Source organism: Ruditapes philippinarum, unplaced genomic scaffold, assembly GCF_026571515.1.
Source record: "Ruditapes philippinarum isolate M1 unplaced genomic scaffold, ASM2657151v2 ctg1589_1_1_1_1, whole genome shotgun sequence".
NCBI classification, from domain to species: domain Eukaryota; kingdom Metazoa; phylum Mollusca; class Bivalvia; order Venerida; family Veneridae; genus Ruditapes; species Ruditapes philippinarum.
The window spans coordinates 277,238-297,520 of record NW_026852705.1 but is presented as its reverse complement, the minus strand read 5'-3'; the positions used below and the strand labels follow the sequence as shown (position 1 = coordinate 297,520).

General features: G+C 31.5%; 1 protein-coding gene across 2 annotated transcripts; it reads right to left on the bottom strand.

The window, feature by feature from the left end:
• Window positions 1–167: 167 nt before the first annotated feature.
• LOC132721924 (long-chain-fatty-acid--CoA ligase 1-like) lies at window positions 168–19,037 on the bottom strand. 2 transcript variants are annotated; one of them, XM_060706310.1, is made up of 21 exons: window positions 18,882–19,037; window positions 17,202–17,360; window positions 16,281–16,392; window positions 15,519–15,586; window positions 15,105–15,206; window positions 14,595–14,694; window positions 13,956–14,128; window positions 12,999–13,031; window positions 12,320–12,371; window positions 11,862–11,935; window positions 11,389–11,469; window positions 5,315–5,449; window positions 5,114–5,196; window positions 4,563–4,713; window positions 3,746–3,818; window positions 3,072–3,160; window positions 2,694–2,810; window positions 2,034–2,177; window positions 1,433–1,534; window positions 785–856; window positions 168–311 (listed from the first exon to the last, which is right to left on the bottom strand). In XM_060706310.1, the coding sequence occupies exons 2-21, from the start codon at window positions 17,352–17,354 to the stop codon at window positions 168–170; spliced, it is 2,058 nt and encodes a 685-aa protein (XP_060562293.1). In that variant the 5' UTR covers window positions 17,355–17,360; window positions 18,882–19,037. The 2 variants fall into 2 exon arrangements, with proteins under 2 accessions (XP_060562293.1, XP_060562300.1); XM_060706317.1 differs by having other exon boundaries at window positions 18,921–19,015.
• Between the last annotated feature and the right edge of the window lie 1,246 nt (window positions 19,038–20,283).

Genomic DNA, 20,283 nt, shown 5'->3' with positions numbered 1-20,283 from the left:
TTTCACCACATTTTGTAATATCCACATTGACACATACATGCAGGGTGTTTTAGTTCTCTTTTAATCTTTTCACGGAGTGTTTTTGTATGAAGTATTAATCTCCATTTTGATATATTGGAAAATTAACATGCTTATTTCGTGTTTTAACAATGTTCATTGGATAATATTCATTTAGGATTATGCTTTTCATAAAGTTCTTGTATTTGTTCTTTGAAATACTTTCGGAGTTGAGGTCGTTTATTTTTGAATGTTGGTGTCAGAAGTCCATTTTCTACACTAAATTGTTCTGGGTGTAAAATGATGTCTTTCACCTGAAATGATAAATTATTGTGTAGCAATTATATACATATGTTCTTGTACTAGATTCAATCCACTTCCAAACGTATGGTTATAACTTTACAAAATTGATTACTATGCATTTAAATTAATTTACTCATTTATTGGTTAAGTAAAATAAACGTTTATTTTTCATAAAGCGTACTGTTAATCAATGAAGAGAATTAATCAGATTTAGGCTGCTGTACTTAGTAGCTTTCAAGCATTTCTAGAGATATTAATATAATACTAATTGTAAACATCATATCATAAGTCAAAAAAAGAAGATGAAGATTAATAGAATACTAATTGTAAACATCCTAAGTCATAAAAAGGTTATAATTTTAAGTTAAATGAAATCAATATTTTTCTGTAGTTAACAACAAAATTTGAAATTGCAGTTGTAATTAAAGTTATGGTCAAACTTTGCACAATTTATAACAAAGAGTCAATGAGTTTTCTTACTTACCATTTCAAATCCCTTCAAACCAGCAGCTTTTCCAATTTTATTCAAGTCTTCTAGAATCATGTCTTTAACTCTCTAGAATTGGAAAAAAGGAAATGCATCATATTTGTCAGACACATGTAATACTTGTTAAGTTATTTTAATATTTATAAATGTTATGTTTATTTTACTTAAGTTGTTATTATGAATGATCTTGATGGAAATAAATTTCCCCACAATTTTAATAATTTTACTGTGAAATGGTGATAGCACAATGATAACATTACATTTTTCTATACTCCCCCAAAACAATTTTGGCGTATATTGTTGAGCACCTGGTCGTCCGTCCGTCAGCAAATTCGTGTCCAATCTGTACAGTTTATCTTGAACAGAAAAGTATAAAGGTCTTTGACTTCAAACCACTTTTCATTCATCGATGTGTGTTCTAATCCGGAAATGGACTATGGATTTTTTTATGTGAGGAAGCTATACAGCTAGCTTACAGAACGTCGGTTTTAGTCGGGTGCAATGATGCACGGGAGGACACCTGGTGTCTTAAATTTCTTCACCAGTAAAGCTTGAAAGTTGCCATACATGACTTGTACTGTGTTGGTGCGAAGTAAAATACATTCCCACACCATATACATGTAGATATATTTCATAATATTGTACCTTGTTACTGCAGATATCAGAGAAACTTCCGTCCATTCCGTTTTCTTTTGCCCATGGTATCATCACTTCCTCATCAGGTACCATTACACCCATCAAATATGGCTTTAAAAGAAAGTTTTTATATAGGTAATGTTTAACTAAATATATATATAAATGTTGCAATATTCAGGCTGCATTAAAATCAATGTCAAAATATGTTGAATAGAATGCACAAAATGAATTGCAGTCAGTTTTTTTTTGGTTAGTAATCTGTTTGAATTGATTGGATACAACATTTAGAAAGTACATTTCGTACGATGTGAGACGAATATTACACAAAGTCAGAGAAGAGTATTGAATATTTGTGAATTATAAAATATTTAATATGTTCTTTAAATTTGGTATGATATTTTTATAAGCGATCTAAGTTTTGCATAAGGGCACAAAAAGTGTTCATTTACTTATTTAGCTCACCTGCGAACAAAGTGCTTCGTTAAATTGAAAAGTGTGAAATTATATTTTGACAATTTTAACTGTGAAATTATCAAATGTATTTTTTCACGGATAAATCAGTAATCCACTGCAAAGCATAAAATAAAAAAGTCTAATGATAAGTTTTTACCTGTAAACTATCGCCTTCAACAAATGACTGAGCTACATATTGACATCTCATGTAAATGTTTTCTATCTTTTCAGCTGCAACATATTCTCCTTGAGATAATTTGAAAATGTTCTTTTTTCTGTCTATAATCTTTAGTGCTCCATTCTAAAACAAACATGAACAGAAGCTTCATCATTGTAAAGATTTGTGAAGTTGATAAGGTGGCTTCATGCTTAAAGCTTTAAAAACCTAAGTTTGAGGAATATGTATAGCCGTTAAACTATGTAAGTTTGCATCGGAAAACGTTTATTTACGGAAGTCATCTCTTCATTCTGATGCCCCATACAGGCTTCCGTATTGATCTAATGAGACTATATAATATGTTAGTTATTGTACTTTCCTCAGTGCAATATAGACTCTTATACTGAATTAAAACGGTAATTATAATGTGATATCTGTTACTGTATTTGCATACAGGTGTCCTTTAAAGCACATAACTGACCTATGTTGTCAATTTTACAGTTCCGTATAGTGCCCATTAGCTAGGATGGGGATGGGGGGTCATATTCTAATGGCGTTTTATGTTTCCATATACAGTATAACTTTCTATCTACGGATATCAAGGGAACTCGAACGGCCAAGAAAATACACAACAATAAAACTTATAAAAGATCTACTCACTGGTAACCATTGTCCTATATCTCCTGTATGTAGCCAGCCTTCATCGTCGAGTGCCTCTTTAGTTTTTTCATCATTTTTGAAATATCCACTGAACACACTAGGTCCTTTACATACTATCTAGAAAAAAGAGTTATAAACTGCATTTTATGATGTTTTAATTGCAAGTCAAAATAAAGTGTTCTATTAGAATGCTTCCCTTTTTCGTAATTTAGACGGAAGATTGTCTCCTCGATTGAATAAGCATACATGTTGCACTTCAGAGAAGTCATATCATTTCAATTTGTACATTAATTGAGAATTGTTAACCTAATTCTTGCAAAATATTGTGAAGAAATATTCTGCAATGTGTTTAATACTATGATAAAACTTTATAATGACCTCTCCTTGATCTGCTTTTGCGAAATAATCCATTTCTGGAACATCTACCAGTTTAACTATGTTACATGGTAGAGGTGGTCCACAGTGACCTACAATAATAATGATAAACATTGTTATCGTACTGACGGACAAGCAAACAATGTATAAAAAATAATAAAAGAAATTTAGGTTTGATGTAAGACGGCACAATCATTTTTATTATAATTCTATACAACTTAATAGGTATTTGTAAAGTTTTTGTTGTCGATTTTCGTACTTGGCATGACTAAATTATGAAGTAGCATTTGTTATGCACCCAAGTAAATCCGCAGTATTTGTTTCAGAATATGGCAGAATGATGCAAACGTTTTTACAATAAATAGTACATACATCGATAACAATGACAGAGTGACAGTTTATAATAGAGCTATTACAGCTGTATTCCAGTAGGTTTCTGCAATACTATACAATGTAGTTATTGCATTAGAGATTTTAAATGTTATCAGTTCTAGATTTGAGAACAATCACAGAAACTTTTCTCTAACAATCTGGGGATGATAATTCAGATCTAAACCTTAAGCCCGACAAGGTTATTCTAGATAGCTTAAAATATGTATGGTCCAATTATCGTTCAATTCTTAATATGTAGTCTATCACATATGTCAACATTTATTTCACAAGAAACTATTATATACCTGCTTTTACTTCACCGGGAATATTAAAAGCTATCCCAGCAGTATTCTCGGTCTGTCCGTAACCTTCCACGACCTGACAAAATAAATCAAACATAAATAAAACATACAATGAAACTTGTAATGCATGTTTAATTAAAGATTCTTTAATATATTCAAATCAAAACATGGTTTACCCTAGGACAATTTGATATTATTTTGTAACATTCTTTTGAATTGGTGAATAAATTATTACATATACTTGGAAACTTACTTTGAAAATAAGTTCGTAATGCAGTATTATCTTTACAAAATGCACAACTCATGTCAACGAAACTGAAATTGGGGTTCCATACTTGGCATAGGAAAGCACATTTATTCTTAGACCAAGAGTTAAGATATTTAGCATGTTATATGGTAAATTGTCTTGTTGACCTCTAAAGTCATACACATGTACTCGAATATCATGCCACTGTGCTATTTGATATTTTCTTTTCTGAAACCATGGAACATTAATTAATATTGTATTAATATTAATGAAAGTCTCTGCTGAAACAAAAAAGCTTAAAGCATGTTCCATTCTACTTAGCTTGTTTGGTCAAATATTGCCAAGCCCAGTGCACTGCTGCATTTTTTAAAGTTAATATGATTATGTTTGAAATATCCCATGGAAGTTTGCGCTCAGAATAATTCACAACATTGGATAACATTGCACTTCACTTGTTGACCTTTTAATGGCTTATGGTTATGGCCACCTTGTTCTACTTATAGAATGTATAATAAAATGACATCTTATTTATACATATTTAATGTTTGATTTAAATATAGCGTAAGCGCTAACCACACATCCAAATGCACAGCGTGTAAAATTTAGAACTTTCTGTTCTAGCGGAGCTGAGGCTGTGAATACAAGTCGCACTCTCCCTCCGAGGAGATCTTGTATCTTCTTAAACACTAGGTAATCCCAGATACTGTCACGTCGTATAATTCTCCTAAAAAGTAAAGACAAATACACGATAGTATTAAATACGTGTAAATGATACAATATATTTGTATTTTATGGCAGGGTTCGGGCGCTGACTAATTATGGCAACGGTGGTTCGACTATGAAACTTGAATACTTAAAATGGCTAGACTATAGTGACGTCCGAATTTACTCAAATCGAACCCTCACAATATACGCGATTTGTCGGCTTCCAAAAGTTTTAGCTATCGCCGAAACTGGATGCAATGAATCGACTACAGCCAATAAATAGTTAGCACCCGAAACAGACCCTAAAAGCGTCATGTATATTTGTCAGTAATGGTATGCTGCTATTATCCATTCAAACTGAAACCTGAAATGCAGAATAAAACCATTGCTGAATATAAGCAAATATATATAAAACTTACCTTTGCAAGTCGCTTTCTTTGCTGCTCAAAGCCATCTGAAACAATTTTGCCTTGAAAGCACTGGCTTTCACACCAATCATCACCTAAAATGTATGGACAATCGAAAATCAGTTCTACGAAATACCGATCAATTTTTAATAACGTTTGACAAACTATTTAAAAAAGTTACTTTTAAAAGAAAAGAAAAAGTCATGTACATACTTTGTCATACATTCTATTCAGTAATCGCGGAACAGTGGGAAATACAGTAGGTTTCAACGCTTGCAGATCATCTGTTAACAGTTTCACGTCACCCGAGGAAAATCCAATTTTGGCACCATTCATGAAGAAAATAACCTAGCATAAAAAAATAAATGCACATTAAATTATTGTAATCAATTTAAAGACCGTTAACAAGACAATTGTGAATTTATAACAGGTTGCGGTGTCGGTGTTAGTAGTTTACCCTCCGGGTCACGGCAGTAAGCCAGCCACATTGAATTTACCACAGCACAGGTCAGTCACCGCATCGTTCCTGGGTAGGCTGTCAAGCAGTTTACCAACTTTCGCACGGAACTCATAACTTCTGTACATGCCAGAGCAGTGATACAGTGCGAATGACAACGAAAGTGACCTGAACCGTTCGGGAATCGACCCGGTCATCCGATTCACAGCCCAAAGCTTTACCTATTAAGGTAACCGGACGGCTAAACCATGCTGCCATGTTCTATTACAGTCATTAATTAAATTTGATTTGACATAGTGGTTTAAGTCACAATAATACAGTTACGGTTATATGGTGACTTTACAGTTAGAGTAACTCGGAATCTCTAACGTGCATTATTAGTGCTGCAAATTTGTTAAGCTTAGGAACACCTAACTGGTCCCCGATCATAAACAGAGAGTTTCATATACCAAAATGTTCGGTTGAGTCCCTAGATTACGAAATTGAATTTCATTTTCCCCGAAAGTGCTGGCGGAATAAGAAATTCAAGATGGCGTCCAAGATGGCCACCAAAAATATGAAAATTATAATTTACTTTATCTTACTTGAATTTTAGCAGTTAAAACTTAGCAATAAGTTCTTTCTTTTCATTCTTGTATTAATTGTGTTCCATAAATGCAGTTTAATATGTATTTTAAGGTAATTATATTTTTTGATGATAAAAACAAAAAATAATTACGAAAAATATACGGAAAAAAATGTGATTTAAAATACTTGATACAATTTTCTTATTTTTTTCTCTCTTTTTAATAAAAAATTAATTATAATGACTGATTTAAAGAAAACAACATGTTAAGCTCGACTTTTAAAAAAAATATAAAAAAAAGATAAATAAAAAAAAAATAATTAAAAGAATAGAGTTATTGTTACAGTCATGTCGGTGTTGACGTTTCCGTCAGCAAACTTTAAACTGTGATCATTACTTTTAATCATTCTTTATGTTTTGTCTTCATACTTGGCCACAACAACCTTGGGGCAAGATCTTTAAGTAGACAAGACTAAATTTGACCTTCATTCATAAATGACCTTGACCTCCAAGTTCAAATGTCTAAATTTTGCTTATATTTTTCTGATTTTTGCTATTAGATAACTTTGTTATTTTCTAAAGGATTGTCTTCAAACTTAATGAACATAATAATATTTTTAGGATAGACCTTCGAGTTAACCAGACAAACCTTGATCTTCACTCATAAATAACATTGACCTTGAAGGTCAAATTATAGAAAATTTATTTTCATTTATTTATTTATTTATTTGTGTGTGTGGGGGGGGGGGGCTGTAACTGGCTATAACTTTGTTAATGAAAAATGGATTCACTTCATATTATAACACAACATTCTTTAGGATATGACTTTCATGTTTAAATTTAAATTGACCTTGGCTTTTTATGACATTGACCTTGAAGGTAAAATAATTGAATTTCCACTGATAAGTGTACAATTGGCTGTATCATGGTAATTAATTTATGGATTATCTTCATACATTGACAAAACAACACTTTGGACAAGACACACTATCCCAAAAAAATGTAATTAAATGAAATAAAAGGTGGAACTGACTTTGAACTTGTACTCTAAATAATCTTGACTGTGAAAGTAAAAATTTTTAAATTGTCATAATTTTGTTATTTATGTACGGATTTCATTTATACACAACTTGTTACCATATATATATATTTAATAATTAAGATTTGGCCTTGACCTTAAGTTGAACATGACTGTTAATGTCAAATTAATGAAATTCTCTTGTTTCATTTTTGGTTTTGTAACTGGCTATAACTTTGTTATTTATAAATTGATAACCTTTATTTCCAGACATTTTAGGTCAGGACCTTTATGTATATTAAATTAAAATTTACTTTAACTCATGAATGACCTTGACCTTGAAGAAAATTTATTGAATATTAACAGATTATCAAATAATTGGCTGTAACTTGGTAATTAATCAATGGATTATTTCATACTTGGACAAAACAACCTTTTTGGACAAGACCTAAAAGGTTGAACTTACTTTAACCTTTAAATGACCTTGACCGTCATGGTCAAAAGTATTAAATTTTGGCTCTTGTTAAATTCAAAAACTCTAACATTAAAAATTTTCATTTAATTACATTTTTTGGATAGTGTGTATTTTTAAGTGGGGTATGGGGAATGCATTAATTAATTTATTTAAATTTCAAAATACTGCAAGTATCCTAATATAACCTTTTTTTTGACAACTTAAAAGACTTACATCTATTTATCTTAAATTTCAGAGTCATTGCTGTATAGACAATGCACTAATTGTGAAATATGAGAATATAAGTATAATTTCAATTTTAAAATGCTTAAAATTTAAACAGGAAATCTGTTTACACGTTCCTTATTTCTTTTCCCTTCTTCATAAACTTTTACACATATCTTTCTAACATATAAAGTTAGTAAATTTTTAGAACCAATATTTAGTTTGTTTGTTTGATTGGGTTTTACATCACAGGTTATATGGCGATGTCCAACTTTACTGTAAGATGAAAGACCTCAGGTGCCCTTCCGTGCATTATTTCAGGCACAAACGGGCACCTGAGTAGAACCACCCACGTTGCGTAAGCTAGCTGGATAGCTTCCTCATCATGAAAGAATCCAAAGTCACTGTCGGGATTTGAACCCACAGCGGTGAGGAACAAAAATTTTGAAGGCCACGACCACTCGGCCACGACGTCCCACCCGAATATTAAGATTTTAGCTTTTCTTTCATATGTTATACACAAAATTGTCTATCAATATTTGTTACTGAATGAGTGGGATAGAAAATACTATATTTTACGATGTTGCAAATTTATAAGTTTCGAAAATGCAATAAAATCAAAATTTTAATATGTTGAAATGATAAATAACTGAGTAAAGGATGAATTGACATTAATTTCATGAAAAGTTAATTATTGAGGTTAACCATTTAAAATATGATAGAATATATTATATCTATGGAAGAAAGACCTGTTTGCTGTTCAGATCAGAATATCTGTCTCTCTGAAACCGCCTATGAGCTACCCAGCAACTCTGTGGACTTTGTTCAGGTAACCTTAGGACGGATATTACAGTCCGAACTGCTGCATGTTACAGATATTATTATTCTGAAATGCACTTGCTGTGCTTACTTTTATATACATGTAACAAGTGTTGGTCATTGTCGAAATTTGAAAAATATACTATTGATTTTAAAAATAGATTTCGCTCTTTGAGCACAATGATTACTTATAGCAGACATGCATAAAGGGATGCATTTTTTTGTGTATTAAATTAAATTAATATCCATAGAGTTAAATCTTAAAGCCCATTATGCCTCAGAAATGATTTCATTTTTATTTCTCAAAAAGTTTTTTCATGTTGGTTTTTCTTTATAGTATCCAAATAGCTACTCATTGGCTAATTACCAGAACTATCTTTTTATCTGTTTCTTTTTGGCAATAAGTACAGTAATAGTATTTTGTATAGAAGTCAAAATACTACTTTGTTTACATTTTGCTACTTTTACAAATTATTTTACATTTAGTGCTACTTTCGTAAGATAACAAGTACCAAACATTCTCTAAAACCATTATTCCAACATTATAAAATTTGTTTGCCCTTTCTAAAGAAGTAAAGAAGATATTTGTTTTTGAGGCCTTTAATTAATGAGTAATGAAGGAAACTATTGGTTACTTATCTACCAGTTCGACTTTATTGAAAAGTTTCTAGTGATGCTTTGTTTTTTGTTAATCTATTTTCCTAAAGTTTGCTTTGTGTGAAATTAGTTTACATCTACGTTTCTAAAAATGTCTTCAGATCAGTTTTGTTCAACATGCAGGCTATAATTTATCGTTTACTTCCCTGCCGCTTAGGGAAAGGGTTTGTTTGCAGGAATCGGTTTGCATAATATTCATGTCCGCTCTACTACGTTCAAGCTGCTAATAAGTATTAAAAAGAGGGCCATTATATATGGTCCTGTACTTGAGAAATATTACTGAAAAAGGTTACAATTCTGCGATTCAAAAGTCAAGTAATAAGTCCACATTAGGCCTGTCATTTTTAAGAGGTCAAACATTTGTATTATGACCACTAAGCAATAATACATGCCAAATATCAAGGCCTTGGGCATTGTAATTTTACATAAAAAGCTTAAAATATGCTTTACATGTACTATGTAACTCTGCTAAAACTTAATGACCTTTATTAAGAGTGGACTTTTGACTCCAAGTGCATGCCTGATGTTTCTTTGAAAAGGACTCTAAACAAAATAAACTATCATAAACCATGCAGCTGTGGGCGGTCAAAATTAGCCCTACCCTGGGGTCACTTATAGTTTATATTGACTTGGATTTTTAGGAAATACATTAATGCTTAATTTGAAAAATTATTAAACGTAAATGGCTTGGTTAGGGCCATTGTATTATCATAGAATTTAAAAAAATAATTCTTTTTTAAATATTAGGTTAATAACTATACGTAAGAACCTACATTACACATCCAAATCACACTGTAAAATTTAAAAATTTCCTTTCTGCAGAGATTAATACAAGTGCGTGACTCAGGCCTCAGGAGTCTTGTTCATTTTTTAAAACATGGAAAGATGCTTATTTCTCCTAAAAAAGTGACAAATAACGATTTTGAAAACTTTAATTGAGTTAAATGAATGCAATGAAATTTTATTACATGAATTTCTGTTTAAATTATGTTTTCGAGTAAAATTGAAAATTACTAAACTGCTAATAAATAGCCATTTACTAAATAACCCTATACCAATATTACTCTCTTTAAAATTTTACATTCAAAGGAGGTATCAACACATGCCAAAAGCAAAACAACCTTCTAAATTGTATTTAATTTTGATAGAATTATGGGAGCCAAAGGAAAGAATTTTGGTATTAAAATATTTCATGTATTCAATAAAAGAAACCTGAAATGACTGAAAACATTTATTACTGAAATGAAAAGCATATCTATGTATCTCATATTTCAAAAGGCCATTGTCTTTGTGCTCAGACTCTGAAAAAATTTTGCCTAATTCACTCTTTTAACAGTCAATATAAATTAAAATATTATGGAAATTTGAATATAAAAATACCATTTACAAACCCACTTAAAAAAATTACTTTAAAAAAATAAAAATGACAACTTTTCATACATTCTATTCAGTTTGCGGTAAAAAAGTGTTTCCTGTGAAATTTCAGTTTCAGTAGAGGAAAAACCCAATTATTGCACCATTTGAAGAAAAAATAGATAAAATTAAAAGCACATTTTTAAAAAAAGACCTTCAGCAATTGTGAAATATTATCCATTGCCGTTTTTATCATAAATTTCTCCCCTAACCAGACATTAGAATTACTAACAGCAAAGGTCAATAAACATCGTTTTATGGTCAACAAGTTTACAAACCCACGAACTCATAAACAGTAATGCCAAATAAGTAATTAAAAAATGACCTACACTTTTGGGATCGACGCCAGTCTTGCGATTCAGTCCGCCAAAGCACTAAATGCGGCAAAAATGCTAATCCTATTAATCTAATTAAATAAATTTGGACATAGTGGTTTAAGTTTATAATACCAGTTACTCTAAATGGTGAGTTACATTGAGTCTATTTCAGACTATATTTGGTTTGCAACTTTTTAAATTCAAATATGATCTATGCGATCTATATGCTAATAAAATTTAACAACAGTATTGATTTTAACTTAATAATAATTATGATCATATAATCATTAAAGAAATAAAGAAATCAATTTCAAGGAAAATAAAATACATATGTGACAGTTATAAAATGAAAGTAAATGTACTTGAAGTCCTCGCTCGAACACATGGGCGAGTGGAAGATATGACAAACTAACATCTTCTGACGTGATTGGAACTCCTCCTTTCTAAAACAGATAACAATTAAATTATTAAGTTCATTCATACTTGTGTTATTTTACTTCTGCATGCTCACAATATGTATCCACATCTATCCAGATCGATATTAATGCCAGGCTCTGATGATAATAACAATTTCGAAGTTTAGAAAAATACGTATTTCTGCATCAATCTTTTAATTATGCTAATTTCAATCCCGTTTTTTTAATTGGCAAACATTAGCAATATAAAACTGCGTTGGTTTTTACAAAAAGCTCAGGAACTGCATTATAGTGAAAATCATCATTTATATCTTGATTAAGTGCATGAAAATTATAACAGGTTATCATCCGATTCATTCGTGTAAAACGATAAGAAATGATTATTGTTATTTATTTAATTCCTGTAATAAATTGCGTACTTCAGTGAAAAAGCAGATTGCTGAAAGATTGGAAATAACACTTCTATGCGTCAGCATTGCTCCTTTCGGGTCACCTGAAAGTAAATATTTCATACATATACTCATATGATAACGTCATAAGTACTAATGTTTAGAGCTCGTAAATTAACATCAATGTTGTTTATTTCTTAGATAATTATCACTATACGGCCAAGGCTATATTGTCTTAATTAGTGTTCAATACCTTCTTAGTTTTTTATTTGAAAATGGAGTTTCCTTTGATGAAAGTTTACTGATCGAACTACCTAAATTTGCAGACTTGTTTTGAAAACTGTTAAAATAATTGAATATTGAGGAAAGCATAATGAGCGCTAGTCAGAATATTTTGACGCGCCAAACCTAAATTCTGAAATATTTTGTTTTGGGTATTGCCCATACACAAAAAGCACGGACTAATTCAGCTCGCTAAATGACATTACCTGTTGTTCCGCTGGTATAGCATATAAGACACAGATCGCTTGGCTTGGGTGGCTAAAATACAAAAAAAAATGTCATATGAAATATAAAGTCAACTTTTTTTTTTCTTTTTACGGACATTTTCGGACTGAAAGCATTGTTTTACACAATAACATAATTAAAAAAGTAAGGGAACAGCAACTTAAAATCATTATAGGCCACAAAATATTATCAACATGCATATATTTTTACTATTTTTCATTCAGATTATTTTACACAAACACATTTAAACTTCCTGGAATTTTCAGCACACTTAGATATTTTGACGTCAAGAAAAAAAAACCCATAAAAGTCCTGTAGCACCGAATACAATCAATCGGTTGCAAAAAGTGAAAAAGAAATTCTTAAAAAGAAATTGAATTCATGCTTACATGAACACACAATCCGTTTAAAAGCAGCGGGTAAAACCGAAATGCAAGCCAGTACGCAAATGCCGCTTTCCATTCCCCTTATCAATATACGCAGAGGATGTACAGTACAAGAACAAACTTGGAAATTACAAAGAACTGCTAAATAATTTGTTGAATATGATGAATAAATAAAAACAATTAAAGATAACAATCAGGTCAGAAGTGCCCATTCAAAGTCTCATAAAACCTTGTACAATTTCCATATGAAAAATGAATTTAATCTCTAACTTACGACTAATTCCTTTGGATTTTCTTTACCATTTTCCTGCAAGAAAAGAAAACCTCTTTATATACACTGTTATGATAATGAAAATACATATTGATGTTCGAGCAGGTCTTTAAGAAAATAATCTTCACTGAAGCAGGAGTGTAGCTGGTTTTAGTAACCGGTAAACATTTTAAAACGAGGCAATCTTAATTGTACAAACTATGAAACTACTGTATCAAATAATGGTTACAGCAAGTCAATGTGATTTTCCGATGACGACGTTTTAATACATTTGCACATTTGAAAACGAGGTGGCCTATTTAATTATTACTGCTAATGAAACACCTCAACTTAATCGATGCACATGTCAAATAGATTTGACTGTTTACGGCTGCACACTGTCATCTCAACACTAAAAAAACGCTGTTTTGACTATTCAGTGCAGGTCGGCGTTCAAACATTCAAACGCTTGATTGTTGAAGTGTATAGAAAATGGAAAATTTATTCAGACTTGTCTATACAGACAAGACTGAGAAAATGGCAAGTATTGTCGTTGCACGGCATCACGTCGAAAGACATTAGATAGAATACGACAATTAAAAGAATGGACAAATGGTCAAGTAATCAAATTTATAGAATGTACATTTGATAGGAAAGAAGCTATTTTATTGAATCTTTGTTAAGTTTTACCTTAAAAACGATAGTCTCTCACTTTATTTCTGTGTATGGTCTTTATTGAAAGATGTTAAACGAATTTTATACACTTTTCTTGTCCAAAAACTTAATTTAAAGATATTTTATACCATATGTGTTTGGTTGTATATCACTATTCACTATAATTATCATCGGCGGTTACCCACGGTATAACTGTATATTTCCTTACATATGTTTTACACATTATATAGACGGTAACCGACAATGTTTATAGCCTAAGAAGAAATGTGAAAGTTTGGCTACTTTATACAATAATGGCATACATACCATAACTGTTTGAAAAGATATGAGCTTGATGCCATGCGTCTTGGCGTCAGCGATGTTTTTCTCACTCATTTTGTCCATCACAACTATTGTTTTTAGAGAGTCCAATTTATCTGCCTCGTCTAGAAGTAGCTGAACTTTAGCAGATGTGTCACATACCACCAACGACATTTTGGCTGTAAACATGTATGTGAGAAATATATATTTAAAGTGAATTGGTCTATATCAATAGGTACCATTAGAAATCAGTGAAAATTCTGTCTCTTAAAATAACATTTTATCAAGTCAAGCATTAATGTCAATTTTGAATGTGTTATGGCTAAAGTCAAAGTCCTTGAGCAATTATTTAAAAAAAAATGTAATCACATATAATTAATTCTGCTTGGTCAGTCACCGCCTAAGGCGCCACTCTCCATTTCGGCGAATATGATATATTCTCCACTTTTTTTGGCGCCAAATCAGAACCATCGTAAAGACTCGGCAGTGCGGGAGCAGCGGGACAGATAAAATGTAAAACCTTGGTTTATTTCCCCTACTATCCCCGTACAATCAGTATTACAGATACCCGTCTATGGCAGCATCTTGTTTCAAATGTTTGGCATCAAACAATTAAAGAAGTAAATTAAAATGCTATGGACTTACTCTGATTGATAATATATGCACACGTGTCTGGCCCGAGCGTATCATAAAGCGCGCACGTGACAATTGAAAACATGCTGCAAGCCTGTTCTGTAACTGTCCACTATAAATAAATACAACGAGTTAATAAGAACAACTGTTTGATGTTCGGGCAATGTGGCTTCATTAATGAACAAAAAGTGAAACGCAAGACTCATTTAACACATTTTAACTCCCACCAAGAATCAGTAAGTATTCCAATAGCACCGGGCTTTGATAATAATTACTTATAAATATTTTCTAACTAGCCAAAACACCCGTGAAAAAATTTCAAATTAGACGTTTCTGATCCGTCTTGCAATTGTAAAGGTTGGATTTGGTGTTCGTAAAAACATTTAAAAACCAAGCGACAAGGTCAGAAAATAAAGCATGTTTTTTTTTTTTTTTGATTTTTTTTTTTTTTATTCTGTTAAATATTGATTATTTTATTTTATCTTTTTTTTTTTCATTTTATTTCTATACTTAGGCCTCTACCTCTACTCTGTTGATACTGTAAATGCCAACAATTGTTTCTGGTTCTGGTTTCAGTCCTTCATCTAACAGCCCAGAGCCAAAAGCTTTTGCCATCTCATATACCTAGAAATAAAGCAAATCAAATTATCAGTCCCGAGTGTTCCGCCTTTTCCGTCAATTTTAGTAATGCCTAGGTGTTCCGATTGTCAAAACTTATCAATTCATGAAAATGAGAGTAAATGTTACTGTTTTTCCATTAGATCTATAAAAGCTTTTGAATAGTTAAAATACATATTCGTTTAGTTGGGTTCTTAAATGGCTTATTTACAATTATGACAAATTCACTATTAAGAACACTTTGAGTGAGTCCCGCCAGTGGTCTTAATATAGAGAATATACTGTAGATGGCATAAGGTAATAAATGAAATGGGATACCTCATTGTATGTGAGCCAAGTGTATTCCCTGTTTGGTCCATTTCTTGTACCAAGACACGGTTTATCTCCTGCAATCAAAATACATGAAGTTTTTGTTGATCACAAACTGCAATTTTACCGCTTACCCTGAGCTGAATTTCCACAATTTATGAACAGGTCCAGCTTACGTTTTTGGAAAAGTCTATTTGCAAGTGGTGCCAGCAACTTGAAGTTGGCCAGTCGGAAGTATTGAGCCTAATAAGTCTCATTAAAATCAAATCATCGTTTTCGCTTTCGTTACTCTTCGTTACCTAACGAAGGGTAGTGAAGATGATTTTAATGAGATTGAATTAGACTATACGGATTTGTAGGCTAGCCTGGTTATATAATGAGGGCAAAGGCTACTCACTTTGCGTTCCTACTTAATTACAATATATCAGAATTGATATAAAAAGTTATGTTGTGTGTTTTTCCATTTTCATTTTGGATCTTTTATCTATGCATTTTTGATTCAACATAAGAAAGTCATTTTATTTATAACATAAGATGTCTTTTCATGCACTCTTGTTTAAACATACATGTATAATAAATAACTCTTTTTACTTTGATCGTGTGTAAAAACTTTTTTCTTATTTAAGTAATCATATCAGTGATATGAAACATAGCTTTACAGAAGAAAATTTATGCAATATACGAGTATATGCTTTTCTTTTCACGAATGGACACACTGAATTTCAAATTATCGATCGAATTAGTATTTTTCAAAAGTTAATAAAAACTTACTTGATACTCTGAGACCCCTCTTGAAACATTCATGTGTTGTACGGGCGTCTTCATGAACATATTCTACGAATGATTTTCCATCAGGTATCCACACACATGTTCTTGAACCATCCTTCATGATTTAAAACAAAATTTGAGTATAACACATTATAAAGCACGTGAATCAAAACATACCGAAGACCGGTGAGGACATTTCATCTTAATGAATTCACGATTTCAACATTCACGAATTCACGATTTCAATTTCATGCATTCGCTATCATGAAGTTGAAATCGTTAAATCGTGAAGTTAAAATAGTAAATTCGTGAAGTTGAAATTGTGAATTCATGAAGCTGAAATCGTGAATTCGTTCATTCCGTATGTTGGAAACGTGAATTCACGAAATTAAAATTGTGAAAATCGGGAAATCATGAAGTTGAAATGTCCCCGTCTGTCTTTTGTAAAAACGTGTTTCTATCTATTATTTTTACATTTGAAGTGACATTGTCAATATCAATGATAATTAATCAGTTTTAGTGCTTAAATAATAGTTTCAGCAACCTTTCAAACGCTATGTTGCCATTTGCAAAAGAGATAGCACAATAGATATTGTTTCCAAAATTTAATTAAATGCAGAATAGGCACTCAAGTTGACCATTTGAGTTGAGATGCCTCAAAGAGAAATCGACTTTCATGCCAGGATTCAGACCAATGGCATCGTCGGAGCCCACGGTACACATTCCGTATATATACTACATTTAATATTAGTATACAGTAAATAGCATTGGTTACCGTGGATGGACCCATGGTGGCAAGGAACGAATACATGTATCTGAAAGTTCATTGCACAAAACCAATTTGCCTCGGCCTGTAGGCGGAAACTTCCTTTCCTTTAAGTATATATCACTTGGTATTTAATATAAGTGTACTGTTATACTTACTGGTAGTTTGATGGACTGATTATCCATATCATGCCCGGTCTTAAATGGTTCCGGTTTTGATGTCAAATAATACGCAGCCGACAACGCTGCGGCGGTGCCGACAGCAATGCCGAGGGGATTTGACAACCCCGAGGCATCTCGCAGGTACTGCATTCTGAGCTATATTAGAATAAATAAGAAATGAGAAGTAGAAAACTAAATCCATCAAGATACTTTAATTACATGTATGGAAAATTTACCAATTGTCAATGTTTTACTCCATACAAAGGATTTTAATAGTTTTTTAAAGATAAAATGAAAGTGTAAATAGGCAAAATAATTTTAGTATGGCTCAGCATTAAATAACAGACGCAATTTTCTATCCAAAATAGAAGGGTTGAGCGTATTTCAATCATAACCCATTTTAAAAGTTCACCCAAATCTGACTCAAGATATATACAAATCTTTTATGATAGTATAAGTTAGAACAAGCGTTACGAGTTTTTAAGATCGAGTTCTTGCGAGTAATTAGATCATTGAGTAGTGTATAACTCATATGTGGCTAGCTCATAATATGACCCTCAGAAATATATCTCTTGTAATATGATTTTATGAGGTAATCATACATTGTTGAATACAATACGGAATTCTCTTGGACGAGTACAAAGCTGTCAAACCTGTATTGGACGAGGAAATAGTCGAGTCTAACATAATGTTTGCAGCTGTGTACTTGTCCAAGAGAATTCAGTATTGTACGAGTCCAGTATTGTATATATAGAACCAGTATTGTATTCAACAATGTGAAATAACTTCTTAATGTCACACCACCATTTTTTAACATTGTGGCAGAATTTCGAGTACCATGTAAATTTGATATGGATTTTTGGATTCGTATAATGAAAATAGGGCTAGACAGAATATGGAATGGATTTAAAAATAAAATTTTGGACTTGGAAAATGGAAACGAGGCGAGATGGGGTACAATATTGATTTGATATTGATTTTAAATAGGACTCGAGAAATTGATAAGATTTTATCAAGTAATGATTTCTATTGAAATAACACGTGGTGCAAAAGCTGAAATTTTATTTGTTACATGTGTGAAATTTAACGTTAACGTAACATTCGTCAACAATGCCGTACAGTAAAGACGGTAAATTACATGTATATTTAAGCTTTTAGTTAAAAATATTGTGGCAAACTATTTATTTATTTTTTCTTTTAACTAAATACGCAGGTATATAACAGATATACATATCAAAGAACAAGGGGACAGTGAAACTTTTTATGCCGATATCAGCTAGGTTGAGGGGTATATAAGATTATCTAAATGTTAACAAACGAAGGTCAAGAGCGTCAACGAGCACGCGGTAACTCAATGACGAGTTAATGCATTTCATGTGTTTATTATATGTTATCCAAGGTTAAAAAGACAATAACTAACGTGCTAATTATATAAACTGATTTTAATAAATAACTTAAATAACGTTTCTTTTATTTTTCTTTTGAATCAATAGTGTAAACCAAATTAAACCTTACAATTAACGATATTAATATCTTAAATTTGCCCCTTTATCATGCAAAAATTTATTTAAACGATTGAAATATATAGTTTGAATAGATATTTTATTTAATAATTGAATCATAACTTTGATATTAATAAACAATTGAGATATTGTAAGTTAAATGATGTTCACTAACCTCGAGAAAAATATCCTGAGTTAGATTTTAATAAAATACCTGTGCACTTTAATACTTATGAAAGTTGAATACAAAGTCCATACTCCACTTCTTTATCAGTGTAACGTACGACATTTTCATCTAATCATATATATTAAACTCTAATCTGCCGATATAAACATTTGAAGAAAAAAAAATAATGGACACATTTTCAAATTTTGTAACAATAAGAAAGTCGCATTTCTTTTGTATTTTTTTTTAAAGTTTACAGCGTTTTTTATTGTTTTAAATAAATATTGAGACCGATATTTATGTACCAAAGGCGTACATTTGTATTGAATAAAACAAATTGCAATATTTCTATATTTCTATCATGCCATGCGACAGTGCTTATGAAGATTGATGAGTATATCGCAAATGTCACAGATAGTAGTGTATCACAAATGTCACAGATAGTAGTGAATCACAAATGTCACAGATAGTAGTGTATCACAAATGTCACAGATAGTAGTGTATCACAAATGTCACAGATAGTAGTGTATCATAAATGTCACAGATAGTAGTGTATCACAAATGTCACAGATAGTAGTGTATCACAAATGTCACAGATAGTAGTGTATCACAAATGTCACAGATAATTGTATATCACAAATGTTTCAGATAGTAATATATCACAAATGTCACAGATAGTAGTACATCACAAATGTTACAGATAGAAGTGTATCACAAATGTCACAGATAGTAGTGTATCACAAATGTCACAGATAGTAGTGTATCACAAATGTCACAGATAGTAGTATATCACAAATGTCACAGATAGTAGTGTATCACAAATGTCACAGATAGTAGTATATCACAAATGTCACAGATAGTAGTGTATCACAAATGTCACAGATAGTAGTGTATCACAAATGTCACAGATAGTAGTGTATCACAAATGTCACAGATAGTAGTGTATCAAAAATGTCACAGATAGTAGTATATCGCAAATGTCACAGATAGTAGTGTATCGCAAATCTCACAGATAGAAGTATATCATAAATGTCACAGATAGTAGAATATCGCAAATGTCACAGATAACAGTGTGTCATACATGTCGCATATACTAATATATCACAAATGTCACAGATAGTAGTATATCACAAATGTCATTGATAGTATATAGTAGTATATACAAAAGTCAAAGGTCATAGTTAATCACAAATGTCTCAGTTAGTAATATATTATAAATGTCACAGAGAGTTATGTATCGCAAATGACACAGATAGTAGTATATCGCAAATGTCACAGATAGTAGTGTATCACAAATGCCACAGATAGTAGTATATCATAATTGTCACAGATAGTAATGTATCGCAAATGACACAGATGGTAGTATATTGCAAATGTCACATATAGTAGTGTATCAAAAATGTCGCAGATA